Source organism: Hyperoodon ampullatus, assembly GCF_949752795.1.
Source record: "Hyperoodon ampullatus genome assembly, chromosome: 19".
Lineage (NCBI taxonomy): Eukaryota > Metazoa > Chordata > Mammalia > Artiodactyla > Ziphiidae > Hyperoodon > Hyperoodon ampullatus.
Genome location: NC_136932.1, coordinates 32515912 through 32543655, shown reverse-complemented (window position 1 = coordinate 32543655; position 27744 = coordinate 32515912). Strand labels below are relative to the sequence as shown.

The following is a 27744-nucleotide window of genomic DNA, read 5'->3' as shown; positions in this document are numbered from 1 at the left end:
TGCGACCTGATGATTATCAGTAGTTCTTATAAGCATTATAAGTGTCAGGTCTCTTGGAAGGAAACATGAAGGTTTGTGTCTGCTTTACCCTTAGTTGTTCTGGTGTGGGAGAGTGTGCAGCTCCAGCTCAGTGGACCTGTGATGGAGACCCACACAGACAGCAGCCGTCGTTGCTGCCGTCGTTGCCGCGAGCCTGACGTGGCCTGCGGTGGAGAAGCGGCTGAGCTGTGGCTGCCTGTGACGCCTGTCTCTTTCCCTGTAGGGCACACCCGTCAAGTCTGACAGCAGTTCAGGCCAATCCGCCATCAAGCACAACGTCAAGTCCTTGGTTGCGGGGCCTAGCAGACTGCCCCGTGGGCTGCCTCCACTGGAAATTAGGCCAGAGAGCATAAAAGCGGTCGAACGGGGAAAATACGAGGACGTGAAAGCAGGCGAGCCTGTGCGTTCCCGGCACACGTCGGTGGTAAGCTCTGGCCCCTCGGTTCTCAGGTCAACGCTTCATGAAGCCCCCAAAGCACAGCTGAGCCCGGGGATTTACGAGGACGCCAGCGCACGGCGGACGCCGGGGAGTTACACCAGCACTGCATCCAGAGGCTCGCCCATGATGAGCAGAGCTCCCGATGGTGTGTTCCTCTCGTGTCCTTGTCTGACGTTTGTGTTGTGCTGTCCGCCTCCGCCAGCAGCACACAGCCCAGCGTTGGCTCCAGGTGGTCGAAAGCGCTGTTGGCTGTGCTTGATGCTAGGGCTCTGGAAGGCTGGCTGCCAAATTAAAATAGGCATAATTGTAGGTAAAATGCCTAATGTTTTAACTAAATGCAGAGTGTGATGGAGTCCAGAAATGCTCGAGTAAGTAATGCTTAGAGTAGATTTTCAGCTAACCCGTGAGCTTTTCTGGAAGTCAGTCTGGACTGCTCTCTCCTGGGCGCCGTCTGCTGTGGGGCTGAACATTTAAGCTGTGGAGCCGGGCTGCTTAGGGTTGAATCAGGGTTCTCCTTGCTGTACTAACTTGGACCCGTTCCTCAGGTTTTCTGTGCCATAGTTTCCTCATCTGTGAATTGGTGGTGTAATACTAAGGCTTATTACCTCATTGGATTGTTCTGAAGATAAAATGAGGTGATAGGTTTAAAGAACTTGGAAAGAATAGTGCCTCGTGTGTAAGAAGGACTCAGTTACTGTGCACTATTGTTACAGTTGGTACTACTGTTGGCGCCACGACCCCACACCTCCTTGGGGTTTATGCTGCTGGCAGGTAGATCAGCGAGCTGAAAGGCATGGTTTCTACCAGGTGGTCCCTGAAGCAATCCAAGGCCCTTAAACATGCTTCCACTTAGCATTTTTGACGGTACTGCGGTACTCATTTATGGCTGGGCTTCCGTGCAGGGTCCTGGGCTGCACTCTGTGAGGCTGTGGGCGTGAAGGATGTGGGCGGTAGGAGGGGTGGCACGGAGGGAGAAGGAGAGGAAAGCGCCTGTTCGGGGGCACGGAGTGAACCCAAACCTTGTTGGCTCTAGTTACGAAAGAGGAGAAGTGCCCTGCAGAGGGAAAGGCTCTGCAAGTTAGAGCAAGTTGGGGTGTGAGGGGATGTACTAAACCAGCCTGATTTCTTGGTTTTGACAGGCAGGTTTGTGTGATCATAGCAAAGTTGATATTATCAAAATCTGAAGGATTAGGTGGTGCTGACGGTTGCACAACATTGTATATGTATTACTGTCACTGAAGAGTAGCCTTTGTAATGGCTAAAATTGTAAATTTTATGTTCCGTGTGTTTTACCACAATCATTAAAATGATAGAGGGTTGTGGCTGGTAGCACTGATGGGACGATCAAGCCTCTCTGGATACCGTCATGTAGAAAAGAAGCAGCTGGGGCAGGGAGGAGACTGATGCTGGTAAGAAAGTCTCTGGACGTACAGAGCGAGGAGACTCAGTGTAGCCTAGCAGGGGCTGGCAGCGCAGGCGGAGAGCAAGCTGAGGTTTGATGCATGCAGGATCAAGAGAAATTAGAATATCAGGTTGCAGAGACAACGAAACAGTGTATAGCAGGGTTTAAAGAGGAGTGTCGCACGTCGTTTTTAGTCGTAGCATTAGGGGGTAAACCCGGGCTGTGATCCAGAAGGGGGCAGTCTCCAAATCACAGAGGTGCCTGCCAGTTCTTCACATTTGCATATTCTGCAAGATTACTGTTACATGTTTAGTGGGAAGAGAAGATCAAAATACTATACGAATATGGTCTGTATTTGAGTGGTTGAGAAATGAACATTAACAAGTTTGCTTAAGAATTTGTGGTGTTGGCCCCTGTTTTTTTCCTTGCAGTTACAATTTCTTCTAGCAAGTCTACCAGTCATGAAAGGAAATCGACACTGACCCCTACCCAGAGGGAAAGCATCACAGCGAAGTCTCCAGTTCCTGGGGTAGACCCTGCAGTGAGCCACAGCCCTTTTGAGGCACACCACAGGGGCAGTGCCCCAGGGGAGGTTTACCGGAGCCATCTGCCCACACATCTGGACCCAGCCATGCCGTTCCACCGGGCTCTAGATCCTGGTAAGCACCATGTGTAGTAATAACTGAACTGAAAGCAAAGAAATAACATACCTGTGTGCCTTTCTAGACTTTCTGTTTATTAAGGTACAGTCCGCAGACAGTTGCGTGTGTCATTAGTGTATATAGTTCAGTGAATTTTCACAAACTATACACCCCATGTAACCAGCTCTCAGATCAAGACACAAAATATTACCAGCACCCCTTAAAGAACTAAAAATACTAGGTATGTGGAAAGCTCTCTTGTCTGATGGCATTTGGTTAAGCTGATTGGAAAAGTGGGTTAATGTGAAGAACTGTTTTTAAATGACACATGCATACGTTATATGTTTCAATTTACAACAGAGACATGCATTCACCAGTGTTCTGATCTCAGGTCAGGGGCCACTGATTAAACCTCACCACTGTCTCTCTTGTATAAATGATACATCTCCAGGTTTGGTTCTTTAAGTGAAGTTAGAATTTAAAGACACTTCAAAGCAATCTAAATACAGAATCCTTCTAGATTTTTTCCCAGTCTTTTAAAATTATCTAGTCCATACCTAATTCAGCTTCTATATTGAGTCTTTCCAAAGCAGTCAACTTAGTTTCTGGAGAAACCACTTTTTTTGTTCTTCTCTCAAAGATTTACAGATTTTTTCGTTAAGTTACACAATTACAGTAGCAAGTACAGCTGGAAGGAACTTCTGAACAGACACCACTGACTTTGAGTAAACATGGCTTTGGTCGGTGTAGAAGCGTGTAGGTTTTCTAGAGAGCAGCCCGCACTGGGCACGGTGATGCTGGGGGCACCGGGCAGTGGACTCTGCACAGGGAAAGGAGTCCCATCAGCAGGTTGGTGCAGAGTCTTTGCTGGGCTGTCGTGATGTCAGTACCATCACGTTGTCGCTTGAGAATGTTCAGTTTCAGAGGAGCCCACACCTGGTTCTTCAGGGCCTGTCTGCCTCCAGAACCGAGGCACAAGTTCCCACTCACACAGTCAGCTGACAGATTCAGCTGGGAGTTCTAGAGGAAGGGGACGCAGACACTCCCGAAAGCTTGTCGTTTGTTCTTCTAGGGAGAACATATATATATATGTATATATATATATGTATATATATATATGTGTATATATATATATATGTATATATATATATATGTATATATATGATAGTTCCTTCAAGCTTTCAGACAGAAGCAAATGTTTTTACTTTCATTTAGTGTTTATCATAATCCTTTATTTCATAGCAGTTTCATTTGCTTGCCATTTTTGAGCTTGAGCTGGATGATCAATGTTTCGAGGATAGAGGCATTATCTTCTTTTATTTCTTCCAGTTTTATTGGGATAGAATTGACATACAGCACTAAGTTCCTTGTGTGTGTTCTGCTCATTACCACACCTTCAGCTTCCTGGCATCTGTGTCACGCTCTAACCTAGGGTCAGAACAACTACAGCCTCGGGCCAGATCCTGCTGCTGCCTGTTTGTACAAATAAAGTTTTATTAGAACACAGCCACACCTGTCTTTATATTTTGTCTGGCTGCTCTCACACTGTAATGGCAGAGTTGAGTTGGTACGACGGAATGGTCCACAGAGCCTCAAATGCTGACCACCTGGCCCTTTGCTGGCTAATCTCTGCTTTAAACAGACACGCTAATTAAATGCTAGTAGACTAATCATTCTTACCCCCAGAAAAGTAAATTTACTATCTGTTACAAAGTGTTTTCACACATATTTCCATTTAGTTGTATTAGATGATCGGTACTATAAAAAATAATTTTATTTTCAAACACAACTTTTGGAGACTTCAGGTGAAAAATCTAATAAAGTTCCACGTCAGAGATTGGAAATGAAACTACTGGAGAATTTTTTTTAGCTACTGTTCTAGTGGTAAAAAGCTTAATACTCTTGTTTTGTCTAGTCTGTCTTCCCCCTTTCCATTACGTCTGACATTAGAATATTTATATTCACGTTGCTGATATGTCAGGGTCTAAAAAGAATCCACCAAAATCCTGTATTCCCCCGACCCCCGGCCCCATGACAGCTAGAAGTTGATTGTGTACATAGCTCAGCAGATGGTTTTTTTCCTTACGTTTTCTGTGGGTGATGTTTGGCAGATGCATTCTACCCAGACTAAACTAGACGCCTGTCTCTCTCCTCTCCCTCAGCAGCTGCTGCTTACCTGTTCCAGAGACAGCTGTCACCAACTCCAGGTTACCCCAGTCAGTATCAGCTCTATGCGATGGAGAACACGCGGCAGACGATCCTCAACGACTACATAACCTCACAGCAGATGCAAGTGGGCCTGCGCCCGGACGTGGCCAGAGGGCTGTCCCCCCGGGAGCAGCAGCTGGGCCTTCCGTACCCAGCAACCAGGGGTGTGTGCCTTTGCAGACTCGAGCTTGTGCACCCAGGGTTTCCTAGGCACTCTGATAAATGCTTGGCGGGTGGATGGTGGAAAGAAAGAAAAGGCCGTTCCTTCTCTCCATAGCCATTAGCCCAGGAAGGCAAACAAAGTGATCCATTGAGATGGGCTGTTTTGGCAACACTGAAGTATTGAAACCAGACCAGTGTGCTTGGGGTTTGAAGCCATGGTCTCACCAGTCTCCCTCCCTCTTTCCTCTCCCTCCCTCTTTCCTCTGTCCACGTCTTTGGGTGCTGGTGTGGGGTGCAGTACTTCATATCCTTCTCTAGATGGAGATGGTCTTACTGTGTGCAAATTATCATTGGGTTTTAGAGATAAACAAAATTAAAAAGCCAGGTGTAGTTCTGTATCTTTAGAATAACAAATAAAACATAATTTTGTTGTATTTCTTTTGAATAGGAATCATCGACCTGACCAATATGCCCCCGGCAATTTTAGTGCCTCATCCAGGGGGAACAAGCACTCCCCCCATGGACAGAATCACTTACATTCCTGGAACACAGGTCACCTTCCCTCCCCGGCCGTACAACTCTGCGTCCATGTCTCCAGGTGGGTCTGCGCTCACCCCTTGCTGGTGTGGACAACGTGCTCATGTGCTGGCAGCAGAGCCCTTGGAGGTGTTTGGGGTCCTTTTCCTGCATTTGGTCTGCAGTTTTCCATTTAATATTAGTTATCGTTCCTCTGCGCCATCTGTCCCTAGATACTCGGGAGAGATCTTGGGAGCCTGTGTCATGCTCTGAAGTCACTCGAGACTCCTAATAAGACACACTTCCTACAGCTCAGCTTTGGAACTTTCTGAAAATCTTTCAGTCACTTGAGAATGTAAAACTTGTTTGACGCACCTGTACGTTGACGTTTTGTCCTCAAGTTGCAGGTTTGTGTGTTTTCCAGGACACTCGACACACCTCGCTGCTGCGGCAAACGCTGAAAGAGAGCGGGAGCGGGAGAAGGAGCGGGAGCGCCTCGCCGCAGCCTCCTCGGATCTCTACCTGCGGCCAGGTGGGTGGGAGGCCTCAGGCTCATGCGGCAGTGGGTGCCGGGGCGACCTCGCAACCAAGAGTTACCAGGCAGAAGGCGGTGATGGCACGGAAGTGGAGGTGCTGTGCGGGCTGCAGTGGCGCAGAGGTCGTGGGCATTTGGTCCCAGCAGTTGGGTCTGCAGAGACTGGGCACAGGGCTCACTGAAGCCGAAAGTCGCCCGGGCGAAGGCTCACAGGAGACCAGTGAAGACGGGTGTCTTGTGGAGCTGGCGGTGAAGGAAGAGTGGACAGCATGGTTAGCAGGCTGTGTGACGGTGTGAATTACGGTCCAGTGCAGGAGGCAGGTGGTGTGATCAGAGGGGCATTTGCATGGGAGCAGCTTGAGATGGGTTAGAACCCAGGAGGCGGGTGTGGGCTGGTGCCAGGAGGACAGTGAGACCATGTGTGTTGTCCCTGTGTCTCCTGAGATAGGTTGACACTGGGAATGGCCAGAAAGGAGGTGCTTGGATGAATACTGTTAAGGTGAATCAAAAGGACTTCACAATAACTAGATAATGGGGGTTGAGGAAGAGGTGAGAGACAAGATTGGTCTGCACTTCAGATAGAGCAGGATTAGTGAAAACAAAGTGATAGTGATTGTTTTGGCCGTAGCTAATCTGACGTGTCTTTGGAAGATGTGTTCTTATCCACGGCGTAGTTGTCATTTTATATTCTGTGAAATCAAACCATTGATCATGTCCATGTTGTCAGATACTCAGATCAGTACTTAGGAGAACAGACAGAGCACGGAGATGCTGACTGAGAGTGGAGAGTCTGGCTTGAACAAGATATCGGGGGGCAGGTGTGCACGGAGGAGCAGGTCTGTCCCGAGATGTTCCTAGGAGGGCTGCTAGAGGTGGGGGCAGAGGGGGCGGGGGGGCACAGGGGGCCAGAGACCCGCCTGAGAGGTTGCTGCGGACCCAGAGGGTGTCACGTTCCCGCGGCCACAGCCGACAGACCCCCTAGATTGAGGAGGGGCCAAGGCCAGCGGTCACCCCTGACTTCCTCATACCGTTCCTGGGGATTTACATCAAACAAGTCAATGGTTGCAAAGCCTACGTACGTTTAGATGTAACCTGTTGTCTGTATATAATTTAAAGAATCACTAAGTGTCTGACCATAGTAGATGCTTTAATGAATCGTGAGGTAGCACCATAATATTGATTATATGTTGATTGTATAGAAACCATGGGGATTGATTGAATTAAAGAAAGCCAAGTGGAACTCATACGTGATTTTTAGGAAACTGTGCCTTAAAAATGTTTGTGATCTCACCGATGGATAGCATGCATATTTAAGTCAATAAAGTACCATTTTTCTCCATCAGACATTTGAAAGGTTGATAAATATCCTGTGTTGAGGTGTGTGAAGAAACACTGATTCTTACACATTGTCAATGGCAGTGTAAATAGGGGTAGCTTCTTCAGAGATGTAAAAACGGAAATAGTAACCCCACTTCTAGGAATGTGCCCTGCAGGGCACTCAGTACCGGTGTGAGGTCAGAAGGGAGAAAATTGCTCAGAAGGCTGTGCTAGGCGCCTGCTCTGAAGTGAAGACAGGGGTGTTTGCTAGAGCTGCAGGCTCCAGTAGGAAAGTCAGGGTGAGGCCGAGAACCCCAGGAGGTGGGGGAGAGGGTGAAGAGGGGGAACCTGAGACCCTGTGAGTGAAGGAGCTTTGCTGTGGAAGAGCCTCGGCCAAGCGGAGGGAGCCGCAGAGCTGCAGCTGGGTGGGCAGTCTCAGGCCCTGCTGCAGCAGATGTGCATTATTTGCATTATGATACTTAGATAGTTGTTGCAAACTTGAGTTTGGAAATGAGAAACACGCCAGAGTTTGAGGAAGAATCTGAGAAATGAACTTACCTGATTTGTGTTAGTGCTTCATTATTGGTGTTATTTTTATTTCTCTTTGGATTCAAGATAGAAACTTGTCACCAAAATGGAAATGACAGTAAATGGTAGCTGATGATTTTGTTTCAAATTACTAGTGTGGTTTTACTGCATCTTTATTGGAAAACCCTTACAGAATTTATTTCTAGAAAGGCCAGAAAGCAGGGTAGCAAGTTTCTTCCCATGTTTTCCTTTCTCCTATTTAGGAATATTAGGAAGGCAACCATCCCCCAGTGATGCCGTCCAGCCTCTTCCTTATGGCTTGTTTCTTTGTCCCTCTGCCCTCCAGGCTCAGAACAGCCCGGCCGGCCCAGCAGCCACGGCTACGTTCGCTCCCCGTCTCCTTCAGTCAGAGCTCAGGAGACCCTGCTGCAGCAGAGACCCAGCGTTTTCCAGGGAACCAACGGAACCAGCGTGATCACACCTTTGGACCCGAGCGCACAGCTACGGATCATGTAGGTCTCTGTGTACATTTGGACCAGAACTCCCCATCTTCTGCACACACGCCTTTAAATCTGTGACTGCAGTAGTCTAAGGAGAGTGACGTTTCCTCCTGCTGCACACTGTGTTTGTTGCAGTCCGTCCGTCCCCCCCGCCCCCCCAACACACACACACTCCCCTCCCTCCCTTCCTCCCCCACCCCCTGCCCCCGGGAGAGAGTCTCCCCTTCACAGACTTCTGGTTTGGTTTTATTTTTAGGCCGCTGCCTGCTGGGGGCCCATCCATCAGCCAGGGCCTGCCGGCCTCCCGTTACAATACTGCTGCGGACGCCCTGGCTGCTCTTGTGGACGCCGCAGCGTCTGCTCCCCAGATGGACGTGTCCAAAACAAAAGAGAGTAAGCATGAAGCTGCCAGGTTAGAAGAGAATTTGAGGAGCAGGTCAGCAGCAGTTAGCGAGCAGCAGCTAGAGCAGAAAAGCCTGGAGGCGGAGAAGAGACCCGGGCAGTGTCCGTACACTCCTGCAGCCCTGCCGAGTGGCAAGCCCCAGCCTCCTTCTGCAGTAGTTTACTCTGAGGCTGGGAAAGAGAGAGGGCCGCCTCCAAAGTCCAGATATGAGGAGGAGCTAAGGACCCGAGGGAAGACTACCATTACTGCAGCTAACTTCATAGACGTGATCATCACCCGGCAGATTGCCTCGGACAAGGATGCAAGGGAACGTGGCTCCCAGAGTTCAGACTCTTCCGGTAGCTGTATGTATCTCAACCCGACCTCGCACTGTGGTACTGAGTACGGAATTACGTGATTCTTTAGGGAAAGCAGAACCATACGGTGTAAAGAAATTCTAATCTTGGTAGTAAATGTAATGGAAAGGTTTTGTGGGTTAGGGGTGCAAAGTGTCTCTTCTGCTATTATGACTCTTTAAATATCAGAGTGTCTTAAGTGTACCTGTCAAGGTGTTTTCCATGAGAAGCCATGCCCTTTGTGGGGATAAGGTTGGAAGGGAGATAGAGGCGGAGCCCACTAACATCTTCAGGCTCTGGAAGGTGACGGGTGTGTCATGAAGCGCAGCGCTACCGAGGCCTCATTCCTCAAGAAACGTTTCCTAGGATGGGATTCAGTACTTAGGCCGATACTCCAAAGCCTCTAGTGTTCTTTTTCTAAGATAGATTTTTTAAAAAGCGAGACCACCTTGTTCGTAATTATTATTATTGGTAATTTGCATTTCTTGCAAGTTGGATTTTGACCAAGTCTGGTTAGTCACTTTGATGTCTACCCTGTTAAGTGTAAGAATTCACAGATCTACAGTAAAATGCTAGAAAAGTTACTTTAAATTTATTTTTAACTACAGCCTAAATTCTATGTAGAATTCCTGAAGGAACAGGCCAGTATTTAAACGAGTATCCATTAACACTGAAGTAATTTAACCATACGTAGTAACCTCTCATTTCCAGTAATGAACTGAGTAGAGTCAGAGACAGGGACCTGTGGGCCCTGTGCACCAGCATGCAGTGCACTGTTCTGTTTAGTTTAGTCAGTTCCATGCCTAGTCGTAACCTATTTGGGTAAATACCCCATTGCTGAGGTTTCTGGAGACAAGTTGGGGGCAGCTTGGTAGCCTGTTGTGTAAATGAAAGACATCCTTTAGCTTGGACTATGAAAATCAGCCCAGTAGGTATTACCCATGCAGGAAATCTGGAAGATCCCTAGTTCTACGACCAGGCCTTCTGGAGGGAAGTCACCAGCACTCATGTGGTGACCCAGCCTGGGGCCTGTCGAATGCTCGCTAATCGCCCGACAACACTTCTTTTCAGTTTGCGTCACAGAATGTCTGAGAGCAGAGAGTCTGGCTGCTTTTCTGAGTGTTTATCTTTTCATCGCTGAGTCAGTTCCTTGCGTGAAGCCCACAGGCTCTTCGCAGTTGCCGACGTGCCCTCCGGTTTTTCCTCTCCAGAGCCTCCCAGCCCCCTTCAGGCATCAGGAACAGTGGCTCCCTGAGTGGTGCCAGGCCTCCCGTGACTGCGCGCTGGATGTGGGGAGCAGATTAGGAGGATGCTGGCTCGTGAACAGTGATGAATACCCACTGCAGAGCAGTATCAGTTACTTTGAATATAGTGACTTATTTTAGTTCTCCAAAGATAATTTCCACCCCCGTTAACAGGTTTCTGTCCTGAGTGTACTAGACCCAGGTTACTGCAGCTTCCGTGGCCTGGTGGGGGGCAGGAGAGGGCTGTTGAGATGAGGCTGGAAGAGTGGATGGTGGTCCAGTAGCAGAGTTCATTCCCACCTTCTGCCTGTGTCCAGGACCCATCATCGCCTGGCCACGCTTGCTGATCTGGCCAGGGTCATACACCCTTTGGGCCTCTGACCGTTTCCTCAGGTGCTTCAGTGCACCCAAAGGTGCACACAGCACTCGCGAGTCAGAAGGTTCCTGAGCAGGAGGTCACAGCCCCCCGACGCCCCCATTCTCGGCTCTCAGGCCATGGCAGGACTGAGAAAAGTACCTGGACCCCTACTGCATAGACCCTCAGTTTCCTTGGGAACCGCATCGTAGAAGGGCCCTTCCCTGGCATGTGCATCCTCCCTTTCTGCTAACCCAACGGAGTGATTTGCTTCCCTGCAGACATTCCTTACCATTTGTTTATCTTCACAGTGTAACGTGGTGCTAAAAAGTGGGAGAAATTTTTGTCAGCGTACTCAGTGATTTGAGAAAATCATTATGTGATGTTACTTAATCTACAGCTTTAAAGTCGTCCTGGTAAAGAAGAGCTGACTGTCCCACAGAATGGAAACGACTGGAAACAGTGGACTGTTGACATCTACTCTCTCATTGGTTTAATCCCTTCTGATTAGTTTCCTGGTGATTTTCTTTTCCAGCCCTCAGGAGTACGTCAAGCTCTGTTTCTGTTCTGCCTCACCTAAAGGTCTTAGAGCCCACAGACTTTCAGGAAACTCCATACCCTGCCAGGATTAGGAGTCCGAGGAAGCGCCTACTGACCTTTGACACCATGCATTGACCTCGTTGTTTTGTTTTGTTTTTTCCATTGACCTGAGGTGCCATTGAACATTTCTCAGAGTAAAACCTGAAAATTTGCAAATAGGTTTGAAGAGCTTGGACTTCCGAGACTTTTCATAGGATTAGTTTTAAAATAGATTCTTTTCTTTTCTTCAAGTATCTTCTCACCGGTATGAAACACCTGGCGATGCCATTGAGGTGATAAGCCCTGCCAGCTCCCCCGCGCCGCCCCCCGAGAGGCTGCAGGCCTACCAGCCGGAGGTCGTGAAGGCGAGCCAGGCAGAAAGTGGGTCTTTGCGTGTTTTCACATTTCCTTCTTCTTGCCTGTCCAGAGCACGTTAAGAAATAGCTCGTTTTGTTTGAGAGTAATCTTGTATGAGTCTAGAAACATGTAAAACTTTTAAAACTGCTCTAATGGAAAACAGTTTTTAAGCCATTATTGATGACTTTTTTGTGTATATTTTAATGATAATAGTTGATACTAGTTTTGTTTGCTAGTCTTCTGATTTCTCTCAGTGAATAAATATTTTTTCTTCAAAATTAAGATATGAATTCCCTTCCATGTGTTTCTCTGCGTTATGTTTAACCTTTGCTCATGAGTGAAAGGCGGGCCTCCCTGGAGTAAGACATCTGTCTGTCCCCGTTAGACGAAGCCTGCAGGCAGTACGAAGGACCGCTGCACCACTATCGGCCGCAACCGGAGTCGCCCTCCCCGCAGCCGCCGCCGCCCCCATCTTCTCAGGCCGAGGGGGTGGGGCAGGTGCCCAGGACACACCGACTCATCACACTTGCTGATCACATCTGTGTAAGTTTCTCACTCTTACTAGTTTTTTTTTTTTTTTTTTTTTTTTTTTTGCGGTACGCGGGCCTCTCACTGTCGTGGCCCCTCCCGTTGCGGAGCACAGGCTCCGGACGCGCAGGCCCAGCGGCCATGGCCCACGGGCCCAGCCGCTCCGCGGCATGTGGGATCCTCCCAGACCGGGGAACGAACCCGTGTCCCCTGCATCGGCAGGCGGACTCTCAACCACTGCGCCACCAGGGAAGCCCATTTTTTTTTTTTAAAGAAAGATCAAGTAGGAGGCACATTTCACGTAGAATCACAATAAAGTTGTCTAGATTTTTTACGCTACACTTTTTTGAAAGTACTCAATGGCCCTAACTAATTCCTTCTTCTCTCACGCACAGCAAATTATCACGCAAGATTTTGCTAGAAATCAAGTTCCCTCACAGCCTCCCCAGCAGCCTCCTACTTCTACATTCCAAAATTCACCGTCTGCTTTGGTGTCTACACCCGTGAGGACTAAAACATCAAACCGTTACAGCCCAGAATCCCAGTCTCAGTCTCTTCACCATCAAAGACCAGGTTCAAGGGTCTCTCCAGAAAATCTTGTGGACAAATCCAGGGGAAGGTATGGTCTTTATTTTAAGCCATATGTAAATTTCCCAACAGTAAAACAGTTTGTATCTCCAAGTTAGGAGATTCATTTCTTATACCTAAAGTTATTTTACGTTCGTTCCCTGGAAAGTGTAAATGAGGGTTTTTCCTCTGTATATTATTCTTGGGATGTCTACTGGGCAGTTTGGTCCTATACCTTTTTATTATGTATTCACAAGTTGATTGCTCTACTCTGTGGGTTTGCAAAGACAGGAAGAATGTGTGGTTTGGTGGTAATGTCGGGACACTTTGCCTGGTTCTTCAGAATCCTAAGAATGTTCAGATGTTTAGGAAGCTGACATTAAATAATGAAAGTGAGGCCAAGAGAGGCACCACGAGAGGAAATGCGTTTATATGCAGGGCTACTTGGTGAAGAGCATGTCTTCTCCCCCAGTGCTCTGCATTTGGAAGTTTAAAAAATGGACGCAGGGCTGTTCGTTCAAGGTAGTAGACTAAGTGTTGGGGCATGTGAGTTGATGTAGAGCAGCATGAACGTTCATGAAGTTCATAAAAATACTGAGAACAAGACTGGGGTGTCAGCAGGTCAAAGATTCTGCAAAGATCTGGAAGACACACAGAGGGGTAGATGACCCAGAGCAGCAGAAGCCACAATTCAGTTTGCAGCAGAGGTGGTTCTCCAGTCTGCCTTCCGACCCCTCAAGTTAGCAGAGAACATAGGGAGGAAGAATAACTTATTTAAGAAGCTGAATGTGCTCATTTGGGAAAAAACAACTTTATTGTGGGACTTTTTGAACACACAGAAGTAGAGAGGACAGTGTAAGATGCCACCGTGCATCCGTCGCCCACCTTCAAGATCCTCAGCATAGGACCAGTTTGTTTCATTTTATCCCCACTTGCCCTACCCTCAGACCGGGTTGTTTTGAAACAAATCTCAAATGACATAATCATTTCAGGGAGCTGGATGATCTTAAGGATAAGATGAAAACCCATTCTCTTTTAACAAAGACAAAAAAACCAAAGAAGAGAACTTGTTATCAAATAACAGAAAGCTATAGCAGAGTCATTCATGGTACATTCTTGATACGAAGTACTACATAGATTTTGAGCAGTTGATGGCATTTTTGAAAAGAAAATCCTTTTGACTTTTCACTTGTAATTTCTGCATCACTACACCTGTACATTTTTTTTTTTTTTTTTTTTGCGGTACGCGGGCCTCTCACTGTTGTGGCCTCTCCCGCTGCAGAGCACGGGCTCCAGACGCGCAGGCTCAGCGGCCATGGCCCACGGGCCCAGCCGCTCCGCGGCATATGGGATCTTCCCGGACCGGGGCATGAACCCGTGTCCCCCACATCGGCAGGCGGACTCTCAACCACTGCGCCACCAGGGAAGCCCTACACCTGTACATGTGAATGAGGAATGTTACATTTCTTTCATTGGTTTTAGTCGGATTAGCTGGTTTTACAGTTTAAAATGTTTACAAAATCCATAGTGTTGTAAAACACCATTAACTGATTTTTCAGTCAATGAGCAAAACACAGAGGAGTTTTTCTAGAGTTTTAGAACAGAATTTAAATGCTGTAAGTCACATAAAAATGGCTGAGTATGCTACGTATACAGTTAAAGTAGACAAACTACAGATTAAAATAAAATGGGCAACAACATAGAGAAGGTAGTCAAGCTCTTCATCTTTCATGGAAGGAAACTGATAGATACTGTTTCAAGTTCTGATACATCAAGAAAGGTATAAGATTGATTATTTAGATGATTTAGAGGTGCCCACCAAAGAACTAAAAGAAAAATGGTCAAAAATGGCCACCTCTAAGAATTGGATGGGGTGAGATTGGGGAAAGAAATGACAAATAATACATATATATAATTATACTTATCTATAATAGTAATAAAAGCAGCTATTAAAGGTCACAGATGGCTTTTAATATGTACAGTTTCTAAACCAAAAACTCTTTTGGGCCCTAACAGTGTTTATCTCACACCATCCTTACAACATGGTGTCCAGAGGAAGAACATTAAATTGTAGGTGTCAGTGTGGCGCTCAAGTCCTTTGTCTTTTAACTTAATGGGGAAGTAACCTGGTAGGTCCTGGCTCGAAATCAGCAACAAGACCCTGGAGGGCTCAGTGGAGTAGCTGGCCAGGGGCACGAGGGGTCCGGTGCTGGGCAGTGACCTCCCCACAGAGCCCGGGCTGCGGCCTGTCCCCGGCACCGTCTGTCATGTGACTCCGTGTGCCTGGATGAAGCAACAGTAACAGACTTTTTCAGAATAACTAGGTACAGAGTGAGTATATGAGGCCACTTTTTTTCTGATACGTATTGCCAACTCTTGGTCCTTGAAATGACTGAAGTAATGAGGTAACCAGTTCCTGTTCAGGGTAAGCCGCAGGTGAGCCCTGGGAAGACTGTCTAATGTTTTGTATGTTCCAGTATCAGGCCTGGAAAGTCCCCAGAGAGGAGTCACGTCTCTAGCGAGCCCTACGAGCCCATCTCCCCACCCCAGGTTCCGGTCGTGCACGAGAAACAGGACAGCGTGCTGCTCCTGGCCCAGCGTGGAGCCGAGCCCGCGGAGCAGAGGTGCCTGTGCGCGCACTGCGTGCCTTTCGTTTTCCTGAAGTCAGTGCGTTTTTCCTCTTCCGGGTCATGTGTCAGGAGGATCGTTTTGTTTCTGTTTTCCTAGTGACCTAATGCCATTGGATTTTAATGAAAAAATTGTAATATTTAAATAGGTCATAGAACATAATTGTTCATTACTCTTCTTGAAGTTAAGTCATCCTAGATCTTATTTTTAAAAGATTTCTGTGTGGCCGCTGAACTCCGCTTGAGTGCTTGCCAGGCACCCGGCGTCTGGGCTGTGAGTGGAAGGGGGTCACAGTGAGCCCCTGGGCTGGGCTGTTTACCGTGTGTTCTCTTCGCAGTTTCTGACCCTAACCCAACCCTAGGAATTATTAGATTCTTATTCCCATTTGGTTTAGACGCCTTTGACTTGGCCCCTGCCTGGTCCACTTCCACCAGCAATCTGTCTAGAACTCAAGTGGACTCGAGCACTTACTTGGTCACGAGCGTGGCACTGAATTTCTCTGTGGCCAGGTGCATGCTCCTCACCCCACTTGCTGCCGCTCCACCCTCACGCTTCCCTCCCTGTGCCCTGAGTTCCCTCATCTGAACTCGTGCTGTTTTCTTGGTGTGGAACCCCCTCCCCTGATGCTTTGATTTGCTGGTGATCAAATAAAGTGAGAGGGAGTCCAGCTTTAGACCAAGGTCTGTCTCACTCCAAACCGTTAGTGCATTTCTTAACAATGTGTCATAGTTATTTACTTATTGTATATATTAATAGGCAACCAAATAGAGGTTGGTACCTTTCAAGGAAATGAGGACAAAATCCATTTTTGGAAAGGGAATGATGTTAAATTTAATTATACGTTTACGTGTTTCCCCTAAGCTTGTGAGTTTTCTGAGGACAGAGACCAGGTCTTAGTCATTTTTCTTTGTCTTTCTTGGATACAGTAGGTGTTCTCATGTTTGAGTGATGGACCAGATTAAATCATCAGCACCTTTCCATATGTTCTCTGTTACCGTCTCTGGCACTAGTTAGATCCTGGGTAGTCCTGCGCTGGTGGAGGAAACTTGTTTTTCTAAATGTGTTAGTATAGGAAGCTGCCAATGAAATATGAAAGGAAGTCTTTATGTGAAACTCAGCTCAACTGGTCGCAGGCTTGAAAACAGTCAAATAGGTAACTTTTTTCTACATTGTAGCTATTCTGTTCAAGTCTAATTGTTGCTTAGGTGTGAGTGCTTGCTATTTTATAGGCAGGTGTGCTAGTAGTTACAATTTTATTGTACTTCAAAGTAATTCTGCTAGTAAAATAGTTCCCAGCTTACATAGTAACCCTAAATATCTCAGTGCCTGTGCTGTTGATCAGACAGAGTCGTGACCAGTGTTCCTATTAAGGTCCATTCATTCTTTGTTAAGAATCTTGGTTCTAGATTATCTCTATTCCAGTCCTCGTTTTCTGATGTCATCCTTGTGTCCTCAGATGTGATGTCCTCACTGGCTTTTGGTCACACGCTGTCCCTAGGCTGTCAGCACAGATGGGGAGGGACTCGGGGCCTGGTACTGGGATGGGCGGGGCAGGAGCGCATGACGGTGACACGCTAACTGTCCCCAACAGGAGTGATTCCCGATCACCAGGGAGTATGAGCTACTTGCCTTCCTTCTTCACCAAGCTGGAGAACACCTCACCCATGGTTAAGTCAAAGAAGCAGGAGATCTTTCGTAAGTTGAACTCCTCTGGTGGAGGTGACTCTGACATGGGTAAGTGGGATTTCCTTCATGAACCCCAATAAAATATGCAGTAATAATGGTGTCTCCAGTGTTGCCTCTCGTGTAATCCTTGAGTTCGAAGGCTCTTACAGGCATCTGTCCAAGCACAGCAGATCCTGAAGCTCCTTCCCAAATGTCTGTGGGCACGAGAGGATCTCCGGTTAGGGAGCAAGCACTTGCCTCCTTCCGCAGCCCTCCATTTTCTCTCGGAACAAGTGCCGGGTCTAGGACGTTTGTTTCTCATGTGGGGTGGGATTAGCCCTCCAGCGTTTGCTGCCCTGGTCCGCGTTTCCTCCATGCGGGCCGTCTCAGCTGTCTGCAGACAGGTCGTGCCCTTCCAGTCTTTTCTTTACACGCACCCCAGATTCAGTGGTTGTCCATCAGGTGGCCTGGTTCTGAGCATTCCTGCCATCCCAAGTGTTCTTCATGAAAAACGCTTTATTCGGCTTAGCCTTTCAGTAGGTTCTGAGTACTGTGGTAGGACCCACACCACATTCATCTTTTAAGGGGGTCTGGGGTCGTATTAGGGTTTTTTGATAACCTATGTGCTGTTAAGTTCCAATGCACTTAATGTCAGTACAGATACAAAGCCTCCTGAGATGAGCTGCCCTTGAGCCTCCCCTTGCTGTCCTTCTGTGTCCCTCCCACCAAGCATGGGACAAGGCCCTCTGTGCTGGCTCCTTTTCTGCCCTGCCAGTGTCTTTGTGGGTGGTGTGCAAATCTGCTAGACCCGCCACCTAGGACGGTGCCAGCATCAGGAGCGGCAGCCGCTGCAGCTCCACGTGCAGCACTGCTGTGCTCCAGGATCCGTTCTAAGCGGGAATATGTGTAGACTCCTGTAATCTTCATAACAAACCCTGCACACCACGTGCTGGAATCATCTCTGCTTTGTAGATGAGGAAGCTGAGACTGGGGTTTCCTAACTGTTACAAGTTACATAACTAGTGATTTGGGCTGTGGTTCAGACTCAGGAATTCCAGCGCCAGAGCCCATGCTTCCAGTAGTTCTGCACTCGGCATCCTCACCCAGGCCGCTGGTAAATGTCCACTGGGATAGAGCTCTGGGGCATCCAAGCCTTTCCTTAGGGTGGATATGCACATGCCCGCTGTTTTCAGCACTCGTGCCATCACCCAGGCTTACTCGTGGTCCTTTCCTCACATGTATCCAGTGATGCAGAAGCTGTGTGGGATGCCCTGTAGAATCCAGGCCTCCTACAATCTGCTTTATTTCTGGGCTACCTGCTATAAACTGCCAGGTGGAGGTGTGTTTGGATCTGTGACACTTCATGATTAATAAAGGCCAAATGTCCCAGAGAAAAAAAGAGCACAGTGTCACTTGTTGTTTGTGTAGCTATCCTAGCTCTTGATTACTAGATTCACTTTTTAAATGGCAACAAATCGTCTAAAAGAAATACTTTAGAAGGCTGACCAGAGTTGCCCTTAGGCTTACAGATATTCTTTCTTTCTTCTTCTTCAGGAAGAAATTCTTCTTGATAGGAAAATGCTCTGTATGAATTGAAGAAGCCTACTTTATATTTTTCTTCTCTCTTCTAATGTTTTCCATTGTCCTTAGGCAGTAGCTCAGTCATCCATTAATTCGATAATCATTTATCGAGCAGGGTGCTCTGTTGGGTGCTTTGAGAATGACAGGTGGTCTCTACTCTGTGAAAATGTATATTGATACAAATATCTAACAGAAGGTAAATTTTATTAATGTCGTAAGGCAAGTACTAACAAAATTTGCTTTAGTTTGGGATTTCTGATTGTGGAAAGGGACAATTAAAGGGTTGTACTAAGGAACCAGTGGGCTCGTGGGACTCCAGGCACATTGGGTTCTCACCAGGAAGTAGAACTGAGAAATCCAAGCCCTGGGCAACCAAGACAGCTTCACTTCACCTCAGGGCTCCCACCGAGGACATCAGTGCCTTTACTCTGCAAAAAACTTCATGCTTTGAAACTTACTTTATCTGATCTCTCTGCCGCTGTTGACAGTAGTGACCCACTTCCCTCTTCCAGAAATACTTTCTTCTCTTGGCTTTCAGGTACTGCTTTCCCCTGTTTTCTTCTCTACTTCTTTGACCATTTCTTATGTCTCCTTAGAAGCTAGGTCTTGCTTTACCTGGCTCTTGGATGCTGGTTTTCCAGTTTCTCCTCTTGCACTGTATTCTCTGAGTCATTTCATCCACTCGGGCGGTTTGCACTATGTGCTGAAAACTCCCAAACTTGTATCTGGAGTTCAGCTTTTTCTACTAAGCTCTACTTACACATCTTTGCTGCCCTCATTGCTTCCTGAACGTCTTACTGGCTCTTTGAATGTCTAAAATGACTTCCCATGCTAGCCCTCCACACAGAGGCCTCTGGTCCTCCCCCTCCTCCTCCACGGTTCCCTCACGAGGCTCCACAAATCGCTCTCCCCGGGCGCTGTCCGTGGTCTTCACCCCGATGCTGCTTCCTCCTACTGTCACGTCAGCCTCAGCAGCTCCTGAGTGCCTGTCTGCCTTTCCCTCATTTCTGAGTAATTACCATGTCCTCTCGTAAGTCTGCCCATCTGTCTTACACCAGAGGCCCTCAAACTTCACTGCCCATCACAGTCACCTGGAGGGCTTGTTAAATAACACGTGCCTATGGGGCTGCAGGAACCTCAGAAACCGGCACTTTACTAAGCTCCCCAGGTGATTCTGACCTGATGGCCTCAGAAAGTACCCCGCTGACCTGTGAGCTCCACAGGTGAAGGGGTGCATCTTAAGTCCAGTACCTTAGTGTTATCGTTGGTTGAACAGTATGAAATTGTCTTCATATGACCATTTTTTGATCAATATGAAGGTGATTTTATTATTCAGCCAAATAACCGCTCAGTAAATATTTGTGAAATGAATGAGTCCTATTCCCCAGGTTTTGTGGTAACTACCAGGCTGGGCCTACCACCCTGTGCTATTTCAAGTTCAGTTCATCTACCATTTCCTGACCTGTGAGGAGCCTGTACCGCGTGGTCCCTGCTGTGCAGTCTTCCTGGAGCTTCCTCCTCCCGCCCGGACAGTCTTCCCTGATCCCAGAAGTCAGCGTCTGGGCTTGCATGCGCTCCCCATCTGCACGGACGGGCCCCCCTTCTGGGGTCTTGCCTGAAACTGCACATTCTTCTCTGGGACACCGCTTGTTTATAGCCACCCACTTTACTTCCTACATTCTTTCTCTTTCAAAGTCTCAGCATCGAGTTGGAAGACGTGATGAAAACACCATTTATGTTCCCAAATTCCTTCTATTTCTGGCACAGTGCTTTACAAGTAGCTCCCAGGTTGTCCCAGCTGTTGTCATTCAAGCTGAGCAAATGACAAAATGCACAGTTAGCAGGAATGAACAGAACCAACAGGCAGAATCTTTTATCTCATCCTGGGATCAAAAAAATAGTTTCCAGGTAACCACGGCAGGGACACACGTGGTCGTGTTCATGCCGTTCACAGGGCACCTTTCCCCCGGATCTAATCTCAAACTCGGATATTTGCAGGGTCTTCTTAGAGCCACCGTCTCTTCCCCAGCGAGCCTGGGTTCCTGTTCTGAGGGCAGCTTTTCCCTCTGTGTGTTTTCTCCAGCACTGCAAAAGTTCCTTTCCTTCCTGGGCTGTATTATAGTACTCCTGTTCTGATTTCTTACTTTCTGATTTCTTTAAAAAAAAAAAATTTTCTTTCACTTTATCTTCACTTAATGGGTGAAAAATAAAGTTGAGATCATGGAAAATAAGAAGGTTAATTTTATTGTAGGATTTTTTTTTTGAGACTTTATCTCTTTCGATGTACGTGATTATCACATCTCAATTAACTTGAATGTTTAAATACAGCAGCTGCTCAGCCAGGAACTGAGATCTTTAACCTGCCGGCAGTCACCACCTCAGGTAAGATTCAAAAGACATTGTTTGCCAATAGGAAACTGGTACAGTAGCAGTCGGTCCAGCAAATAGGTATTGAATACCGACTGCATACAGGAAACTGCTCCAGGAAAGCTCATCATTTAGTCAGGGAGGGAGGGAGTCAGTGGCGGTAAATAATGAGTTGAGATTCAGTAAGTACTTGTTGAAAAGATAAATGAAGGGGCTTCCCTGGTGGCACAGTCCGCCTGCCAATGCAGGGGACACGGGTTCGTGCCCCGGTCCGGGAAGATCCCACATGCCGCGGAGTGGCTGGGCCTGCGAGCCATGGCCGCTGAGCCTGCGCATCTGGAGCCTGTGCTCCGCAATGGGAGAGGCCACAACAGTGAGAGGCCCACGTACCGCAAAAAAAAAAAAAAAAAAAAAAAAAGATAAATGAAGAAAGAGAATCAAAACTATTAAAGAGCTAAAAAGAGAAGAAAGCCATCCTCGAGTAACTCTCACACAAGTGGGTGCCTGATTTAACAAAGAAAAACACATTGCCTGTGAGTTACGCTTGCTGGACTTAGCCGGCCTCCGTGTGGGCTCTGTGTTGTAGGCACCTTGCCAGGTGCTGCGTGTCCTGGGGGGGCTCCTGTCTCCCAACCTGCCCTTGGAATCAGGCAGAGGCGTCGTGCTTGTCTTTTGCAGGCTCCGTGAGCTCCCGAGGTCATTCCTTTGCTGACCCTGCCAGCAACCTGGGGCTGGAGGACATCATCCGGAAGGCGCTCATGGGGAGCTTTGAAGACAAAGTGGAGGACCACGGGGTCGCCATGCCCCAGCCCCTGGGGGGGGTGCCTGGTGGTGCTGGCACCTCAGTGGTGACCAGCGGTGAGGCCCGGAGAGAGGAAGGGGACCCGTCACCTCATTCAGGTAAAGGGCTCATTTCCGTGCTCTTCTGCCGCCTTTCCCCAAAAAAAGCCAATTTATACCCCAAGTTCTAACGGACACTAAGAGATTTCATTTATGTGCTCAGAGTCACCTCGGAAGGTTTCAGTTACTTAAACCAAGTCTTTTTTTTAACCTGCTCAGACATGTTAGTAATATGAAATTTAAAAGGATGAAAATTTTCACCCAGAAAGTCACCCTCCAGCATATCAGTGTTTATTTTTGCTTGCATCTAGTCCTTATCTGTACACGTACATTGTAATTGTAATACAAGTGCAATTTCATATTCTGCTTTTGAATCAAAGTAACTTACGATTGTAATAAAAATGACAGGCTCAGTATAAAAGAATTTTAAGCCACAGAATAGAGTAAGGGAAAAAAAGCAGATCACATCGTCTAGAAAGCTAGTGTTGTTTATATAAAAGGACAGCTTATTGGAATGAGATAATTTTATGCATCCTATTAAAAGCAAGCACACAAAAACCAGGACTCTACTCTTTATATATGTATATATAACCTTTTTTCTTAATCTTTTGAGAATATCTTTTATACCTTAAAAACTACCTGAAGGTCAGTAACATTTTAAGTTTAGTTTATTTTCCTGTTATGGTCAAACAAACGATCTCACTAAGGTTAAGAAAAAGATAAAGAGATGAGGGGGGTCAGTTATTTATTTTTACACATATATGTTAATTTTAGGACAGTATGAATTTATTTCCTGCTCTAAAAGATGAGCCACTGTCTCCCACCTCTGCTCTAATCTTCCGATTTTTATTGATTTTAAGTGTGTTTTAAGGTTGTAGTATTGGTGACTTACACAAATACAGTTATCCTGGTTACATAATCTTTCTATTATGGTGTTTCTGGTAAGGTTTTCACACCGTTTTCTCCAAAAGGCTGCTGTATCCTGAGGTGCATGCTCGACAGTGTCTTCTTGCTGCCTTTATGTTTGAGACGGCGGCTTGGCAGGTTATGATATTCAGCATGTACTTTTCTCAAAACATCCCGTAGACACTGTTAGGCTTTTTTCTGGCATTCATTGTTGTATAAAAAATAAGACCAGATGTCTCCCCCCCTTTTTTTGGTGGTGACTCTCTGCCCAAAGAATCCTTTTTTTACCTCGATTTCAATAAATTTATCATGAGTGTGTTAGTGTTCCTCATCCTGTTGATCACAGGAGGGTGTTTGCCCCTTCAGGTTGATTTCTGCATTCAGGGAAATGTTCTATCAAATGTTCCTCTTAGTTATTTTCTTTCTTTTTGGGGCCCTCCATTTCAGGAAGAGTTACCTTTTTGCTGGATAGTCTTTGTCCTCTGTATCTGTTAACCTTCTAATTATTTTAGTCATCTTGATCTTTTTCTGTTGCTTTTACTGTCTCTCAAATTTTTCCTTTGCACTAATAATTCCCTTTCCCTCGTGTCAATTCTGACCCTTGCTGTTCTTTTGTTTCCTAAGCCCTTTCGCCCCTTTCATTTTGGTTATCTATTCTTTGAGCTTCTTTCTTAAACTGGCCTCATGTATTCCGAAGTTTTCTCTAGTGTTTGAATCACCTTCCCTGCCCCCGCCCATTTCTTTATTATATTCTTTTCCTTATCATCAAGGATTTGCATTTCTTCTTTTTCCAGATAGTTGGAGGGGTCAAAGTTGCTTTCTGTTCCTTTTTTCTGTACCTCGAAGGACTGGGGGCAGGGTGAGGCTGTTCTGCTAGGGCTGAGGAAAACATTTGCTGGTGACCTGGACTCTGTTCTCTTCTGAGATCTTTTTAACATTTTGTTCTAGAGCCCACTTGGGGCTTCCCACTCCTGTGAACTTCTGCTGAGTTCATCAGCTGTACAGCCTGGAGAAGCAGAAAGGGCCACCTTGACTTGTCAAGCTCTGCTGAGGTCCAGTAGTGCCCTGAAGGGGCTTCTGTTCTACAGTTTTATTCCTCCTCTGTAAACTGGTGGGGCAGGAGAAAGTGAGGATTTAAGATCTCTGTCAGCCAGCTTTCATTTCCTTAAGCAGTTTCTGTGCTCCAAGGCCAAGAAAGAAATGATGTTCCAGAAATGCTAGTTCCTTGATTACGTTTCTGAGTTTATGGCATGAGGACGTACCCCTTTTTGACTTTAGCTGCTCTAAGTAAATTCTGGCTTTCTTTTAATTATTACTTTTTTACTTCATTAGGCGCTAGGATTTGGATTCTTCATGCTACCATTTTGCTTCCTTCACTTAGCATTAGATAATCATCAGCATTTTGGTAGATTTTAAAGTTGAGAACATAATTACTAAATATCAGCAGTAATAATTTATTTCACTTTTAGGAGGAGTTTGCAAACCAAAGCTGATCAGCAAGTCAAACAGCAGGAAATCGAAATCTCCTATCCCGGGGCAAGGCTACTTGGGAGCTGAACGGCCCTCCTCAGCCTCCTCTGTGCACTCAGAAGGGGATTACCACAGGCAGACGCCAGGCTGGGCCTGGGAGGACAGGCCTTCCTCGACAGGTGAGGAGCTGCTGAGAGTCTGAAAGCAGCCGACATCAGTGCCTTGGTTAGCGCTGCTTCGAACACCGCTTCCATTACAGCCTCATTAGGGGGTTCCACTGTCCAGAACAGAAGCGGAACGCGTATAACCTAACCCTCCTTCTCCCGCAGGCTCCACGCAGTTCCCCTACAACCCCCTGACCATGCGGATGCTCAGCAGCACACCCCCTGCGCCCGTCGCCTGTGCACCCACCTCTGCCAGCCCCGCCACCCCTCACCAGCCGAGCAGGATATGGGATCGGGAGCCAGCCCCGCTGCTCTCCGCGCAGTATGAGACGCTGTCCGACAGCGACTGACCTGCGGGAAGGGGGTCCTGGGGCCCCCTGGGCGGGGCCGAGGGGCTCTAGTTTCTGGTGGTTTCAGTTTTAATTGCAGGCCAAAAGCCTGCCCTCCTAGGACTTGTGCCCAGAGACTTTTCAGGAGAGCCTGGGCCACAGATGACGACGAAATGATGGAAGTTTATTTCAAGAGTCAAATGAGGGGAAAAGGCTGCCCTGATACAGGCAGTTCAGTGGATCATAATAATAGTGGAGGGTTGGAATGTAGAGTTTTTAAAAAGTGGATAATTCCTGTTCTTACATCTGTTTGTAAAGAAAATCATAATGTCTTTAAATCACTCTTCTGTAAATAGATGACCTTTTTGCAGTGTTTCCCCTCACTCTAGTATCTCGTGTACTTATATTCAAATCAGCGCATCAACTCGGGGGGTAATTTTTTAAAATCTCATCTTTTTAACCTTTGCCTTCTAAACAACCTCATACAGCCCAGTTATACAATGTTGGCTGTCACGGGCATTGTACTTTTATCCAATTTTGTTTCCTCCAAACTCAGATTCCCAGTGATGTTTAAAATCTTGTGATAAATGTTTAGATTTTTAACACAGACCCTGTCATAAAATCTGTACGTTAACGTATTAGGGTCAAAAGGAGAAACAAAATTCTGCCATACTGTAAATTTCCAGTGCAGGCTTTAATTTTTTTAAATTAGAAGCACTGAAAAAATAGTACTGCATGGGTATTGTTATAGTTCAGTTTTTAACGTTTTAAAGGCTTATTTGAGGCATACCTCACTGTTATGCACACTGGTAATTAACCACGCCCAAGAACTCCTTTTCTCCTGCATTTGATGCAGCCCAACAAAGCTTTTGTTTTGAAATAAATCTGACTGCCCTGTCCATTAGCTACAGTAGATTATTTGTGATTTAAGCCTTTCGGTGTCTCAGGTTTCAAAGGAAAAACTTACACTGTCCTTTAGTTTGATATCTATTACTGGTTGAGTCAGAAGGTTACAATCTGTGCAGAACCTCAGTGTTTCAGGCTTGCTCGTGCCGCATATCCTGGGCTCTCGTGGGAGCAGCCGGTCCTTTTCCCCTCGTGCCACCCTGTGCTTGCTTTCACTTTGATTCCTTGTGGGCAAGAGTTTGTCAGATGTTTTTATTTCACTGAATCTCAAGAAGCAAATAACTTAAAAGACTGAATTTTAAACCCATTATGGTACTAGAGGATCAGTCTTACCCTTCAATAATAATTGCTTGTTGAATTAAAAAAAATTTTTCATACAACTTTAACATAGCTTGAAGCATCCTTGTATAGCACACGGATGCTAATGGTTTTGGGGGAATGCCACAGAGAGAGAGGTCTCTCAGAACGAAAAACTAGCACTTTTATAGACTCTTAAGTAGACCTGAGCTTTTAAGTGAAAGTACTCAAGCCTCTGAAGACAGCAGGTGTCCGACAACCACTGACTAAGCGCCTCCTTTGTAGTGGAGTGGACCTTGGTGTCTAGTCCCCTTTTTATAGATGTGGATGCAGGTTCAGTACCTTGCCCACAGTTAAATAAGCAACAGACAGGGCCACAGGCCGACACTTGTCTGAAGCTAAGGGAACTGTGCACCTGCGTATGCTTGAGATCCTCAAAGTAAGTTTTAGATCAGGTGTAGTGGTCAAATCCCTACTACTTGGAAAGCTGGTACGACTTTATAAATACATAAAAAGTTTTAATGTGAATGAAAAACAGTAACTTAAGGTTTTTGCTTAAAATTTTGTTTAGGTACTAGTAATATTTTAGATTTTAATTATTTGTCAACAGTCCCAAAGAGATGATGCTGGTATTTTTCTATGACTAGTTCTTGAGAACACGTCAGATCAGAGCCCTGTGCGTCACCTGTGCAGCTCCACTCAGGACCCAAAGGGAGCCGCTGTTGACCACTCACCCCTCCTCATCACAGCGCAAGTTGTTTTACTTCACCTGCTGTCACCTGGAGAAGAGATCCCGCAATGGGAGACAAAACCCACGGTCCCGCCTCGGTTCAGAACAAGGGCAGAACAGAGTGCAGGCCTGCGGAGGGGGCAGACTGTGTGGGAGGTGGAGGCCCACCCCGGCGTGACGTGACCTGGCCAAGTCAGCTGTGAACCGAGGCGGGATGCTGCGGGCTGAGACCCCAGGGTTCTGAAGCTACAGCCTGGCAAGTGACTTTTTTTTTTTTAGCACCCAGAACGAAGTTACAGTTCACAGAACTGTGACAGACAGCCAGTGTCCACCACGTGGTCGTGATGAGAAGATTCATAGTGCTTGAATGCGGGTGTGCTGGGTGATTCTATCTTAAAATATCCATGCCCTGAAAGCTCCAGTGAGATAGTTCAAGTTTTTATACTACTGTGAACAGTTCACCTTTGGATTCAGCCCCGTCAGTGGCAGGCCAGTCCTCCTCGTTTTGCTGCCTGTAGTGACCACACCGCGTGCAGAGGGGCTTTCTGAAAACTCCCGCAGGTGTTCCGGGACCAGGAGCCGCATCACTGAGGAGGGTCAGAAATTCTCAGTAAAAGCTGGAGCGAAAAACCTCCCTTTCAGTAACTCCTGCAACTGTGAGAAGGTAAAAACATTCTCAGTGCAGAAGGTGAGTAGTCGACAGTTTTTTAAAGTCACAAATAAATGAAGACTGGTTGCACTGAAACTCAACGTGAGTTAAAGTTTCTCTCTCGAGTCAGACTTGAGTGATTAAAGGAATTAACTGGGTCGGAAAGTGGGAAGATGGATGCATCCGCAATGTTAAGATGATAGTTTTAGTCTAATCCCTGTATTGTTACTTTTATAACTCTTTAGTAAATTATTTTTTTATGAGAAACTCAAAGATTATGGAATACATACACTGTTATTGCAGAGTGTCTAGTTTATTATGAAAGGATTCTCCCAGTACGTACACAGGAACCCAACTGTCAGTTTATCCCCCCCCCACCCCGCTGCCACCGCCACCGGCATACCAGCAACAACAGGGTTCCTTCGTGGTACCTAGAAGAACCGCAGAACTGCTGGGGTGAAAACACCATCGATGCCCCGTGTTGTGTACTTTACATACGCTGAGGAAGTGTGATAAAGCTGTCAACACAGCAGCCTATCCAGGTAAGGTCATCCACC

The 27744-nt window shown here is 46.7% G+C and overlaps 1 protein-coding gene across 4 annotated transcripts in view; it reads left to right on the top strand.

Annotated features, from left to right (window-relative positions):
- The window catches only part of NCOR1 (nuclear receptor corepressor 1), a gene marked incomplete at both ends in the record, with an annotated part of 123703 nt that extends 98715 nt beyond the window's left edge, over nucleotides 1-24988 (top strand). For 2 of the 4 annotated variants that reach the window (XM_079725400.1, XM_079725401.1), the window contains 16 exons: nucleotides 263-623; nucleotides 2312-2539; nucleotides 4684-4893; nucleotides 5340-5489; nucleotides 5832-5939; nucleotides 8134-8299; nucleotides 8544-9034; nucleotides 11456-11584; nucleotides 11946-12103; nucleotides 12484-12707; nucleotides 15133-15279; nucleotides 16875-17017; nucleotides 20858-20911; nucleotides 21575-21796; nucleotides 24112-24291; nucleotides 24442-24988. In XM_079725400.1, coding sequence (XP_079581526.1) covers nucleotides 263-623; nucleotides 2312-2539; nucleotides 4684-4893; nucleotides 5340-5489; nucleotides 5832-5939; nucleotides 8134-8299; nucleotides 8544-9034; nucleotides 11456-11584; nucleotides 11946-12103; nucleotides 12484-12707; nucleotides 15133-15279; nucleotides 16875-17017; nucleotides 20858-20911; nucleotides 21575-21796; nucleotides 24112-24291; nucleotides 24442-24626 — 3156 coding nt within the window. The remainder of the gene's footprint in view (nucleotides 1-262; nucleotides 624-2311; nucleotides 2540-4683; nucleotides 4894-5339; nucleotides 5490-5831; nucleotides 5940-8133; nucleotides 8300-8543; nucleotides 9035-11455; nucleotides 11585-11945; nucleotides 12104-12483; nucleotides 12708-15132; nucleotides 15280-16874; nucleotides 17018-20857; nucleotides 20912-21574; nucleotides 21797-24111; nucleotides 24292-24441) is intronic. The other 2 variants (XM_079725399.1, XM_079725402.1) reach the window with 2 other exon arrangements.
- Between the last annotated feature and the right edge of the window lie 2756 nt (nucleotides 24989-27744).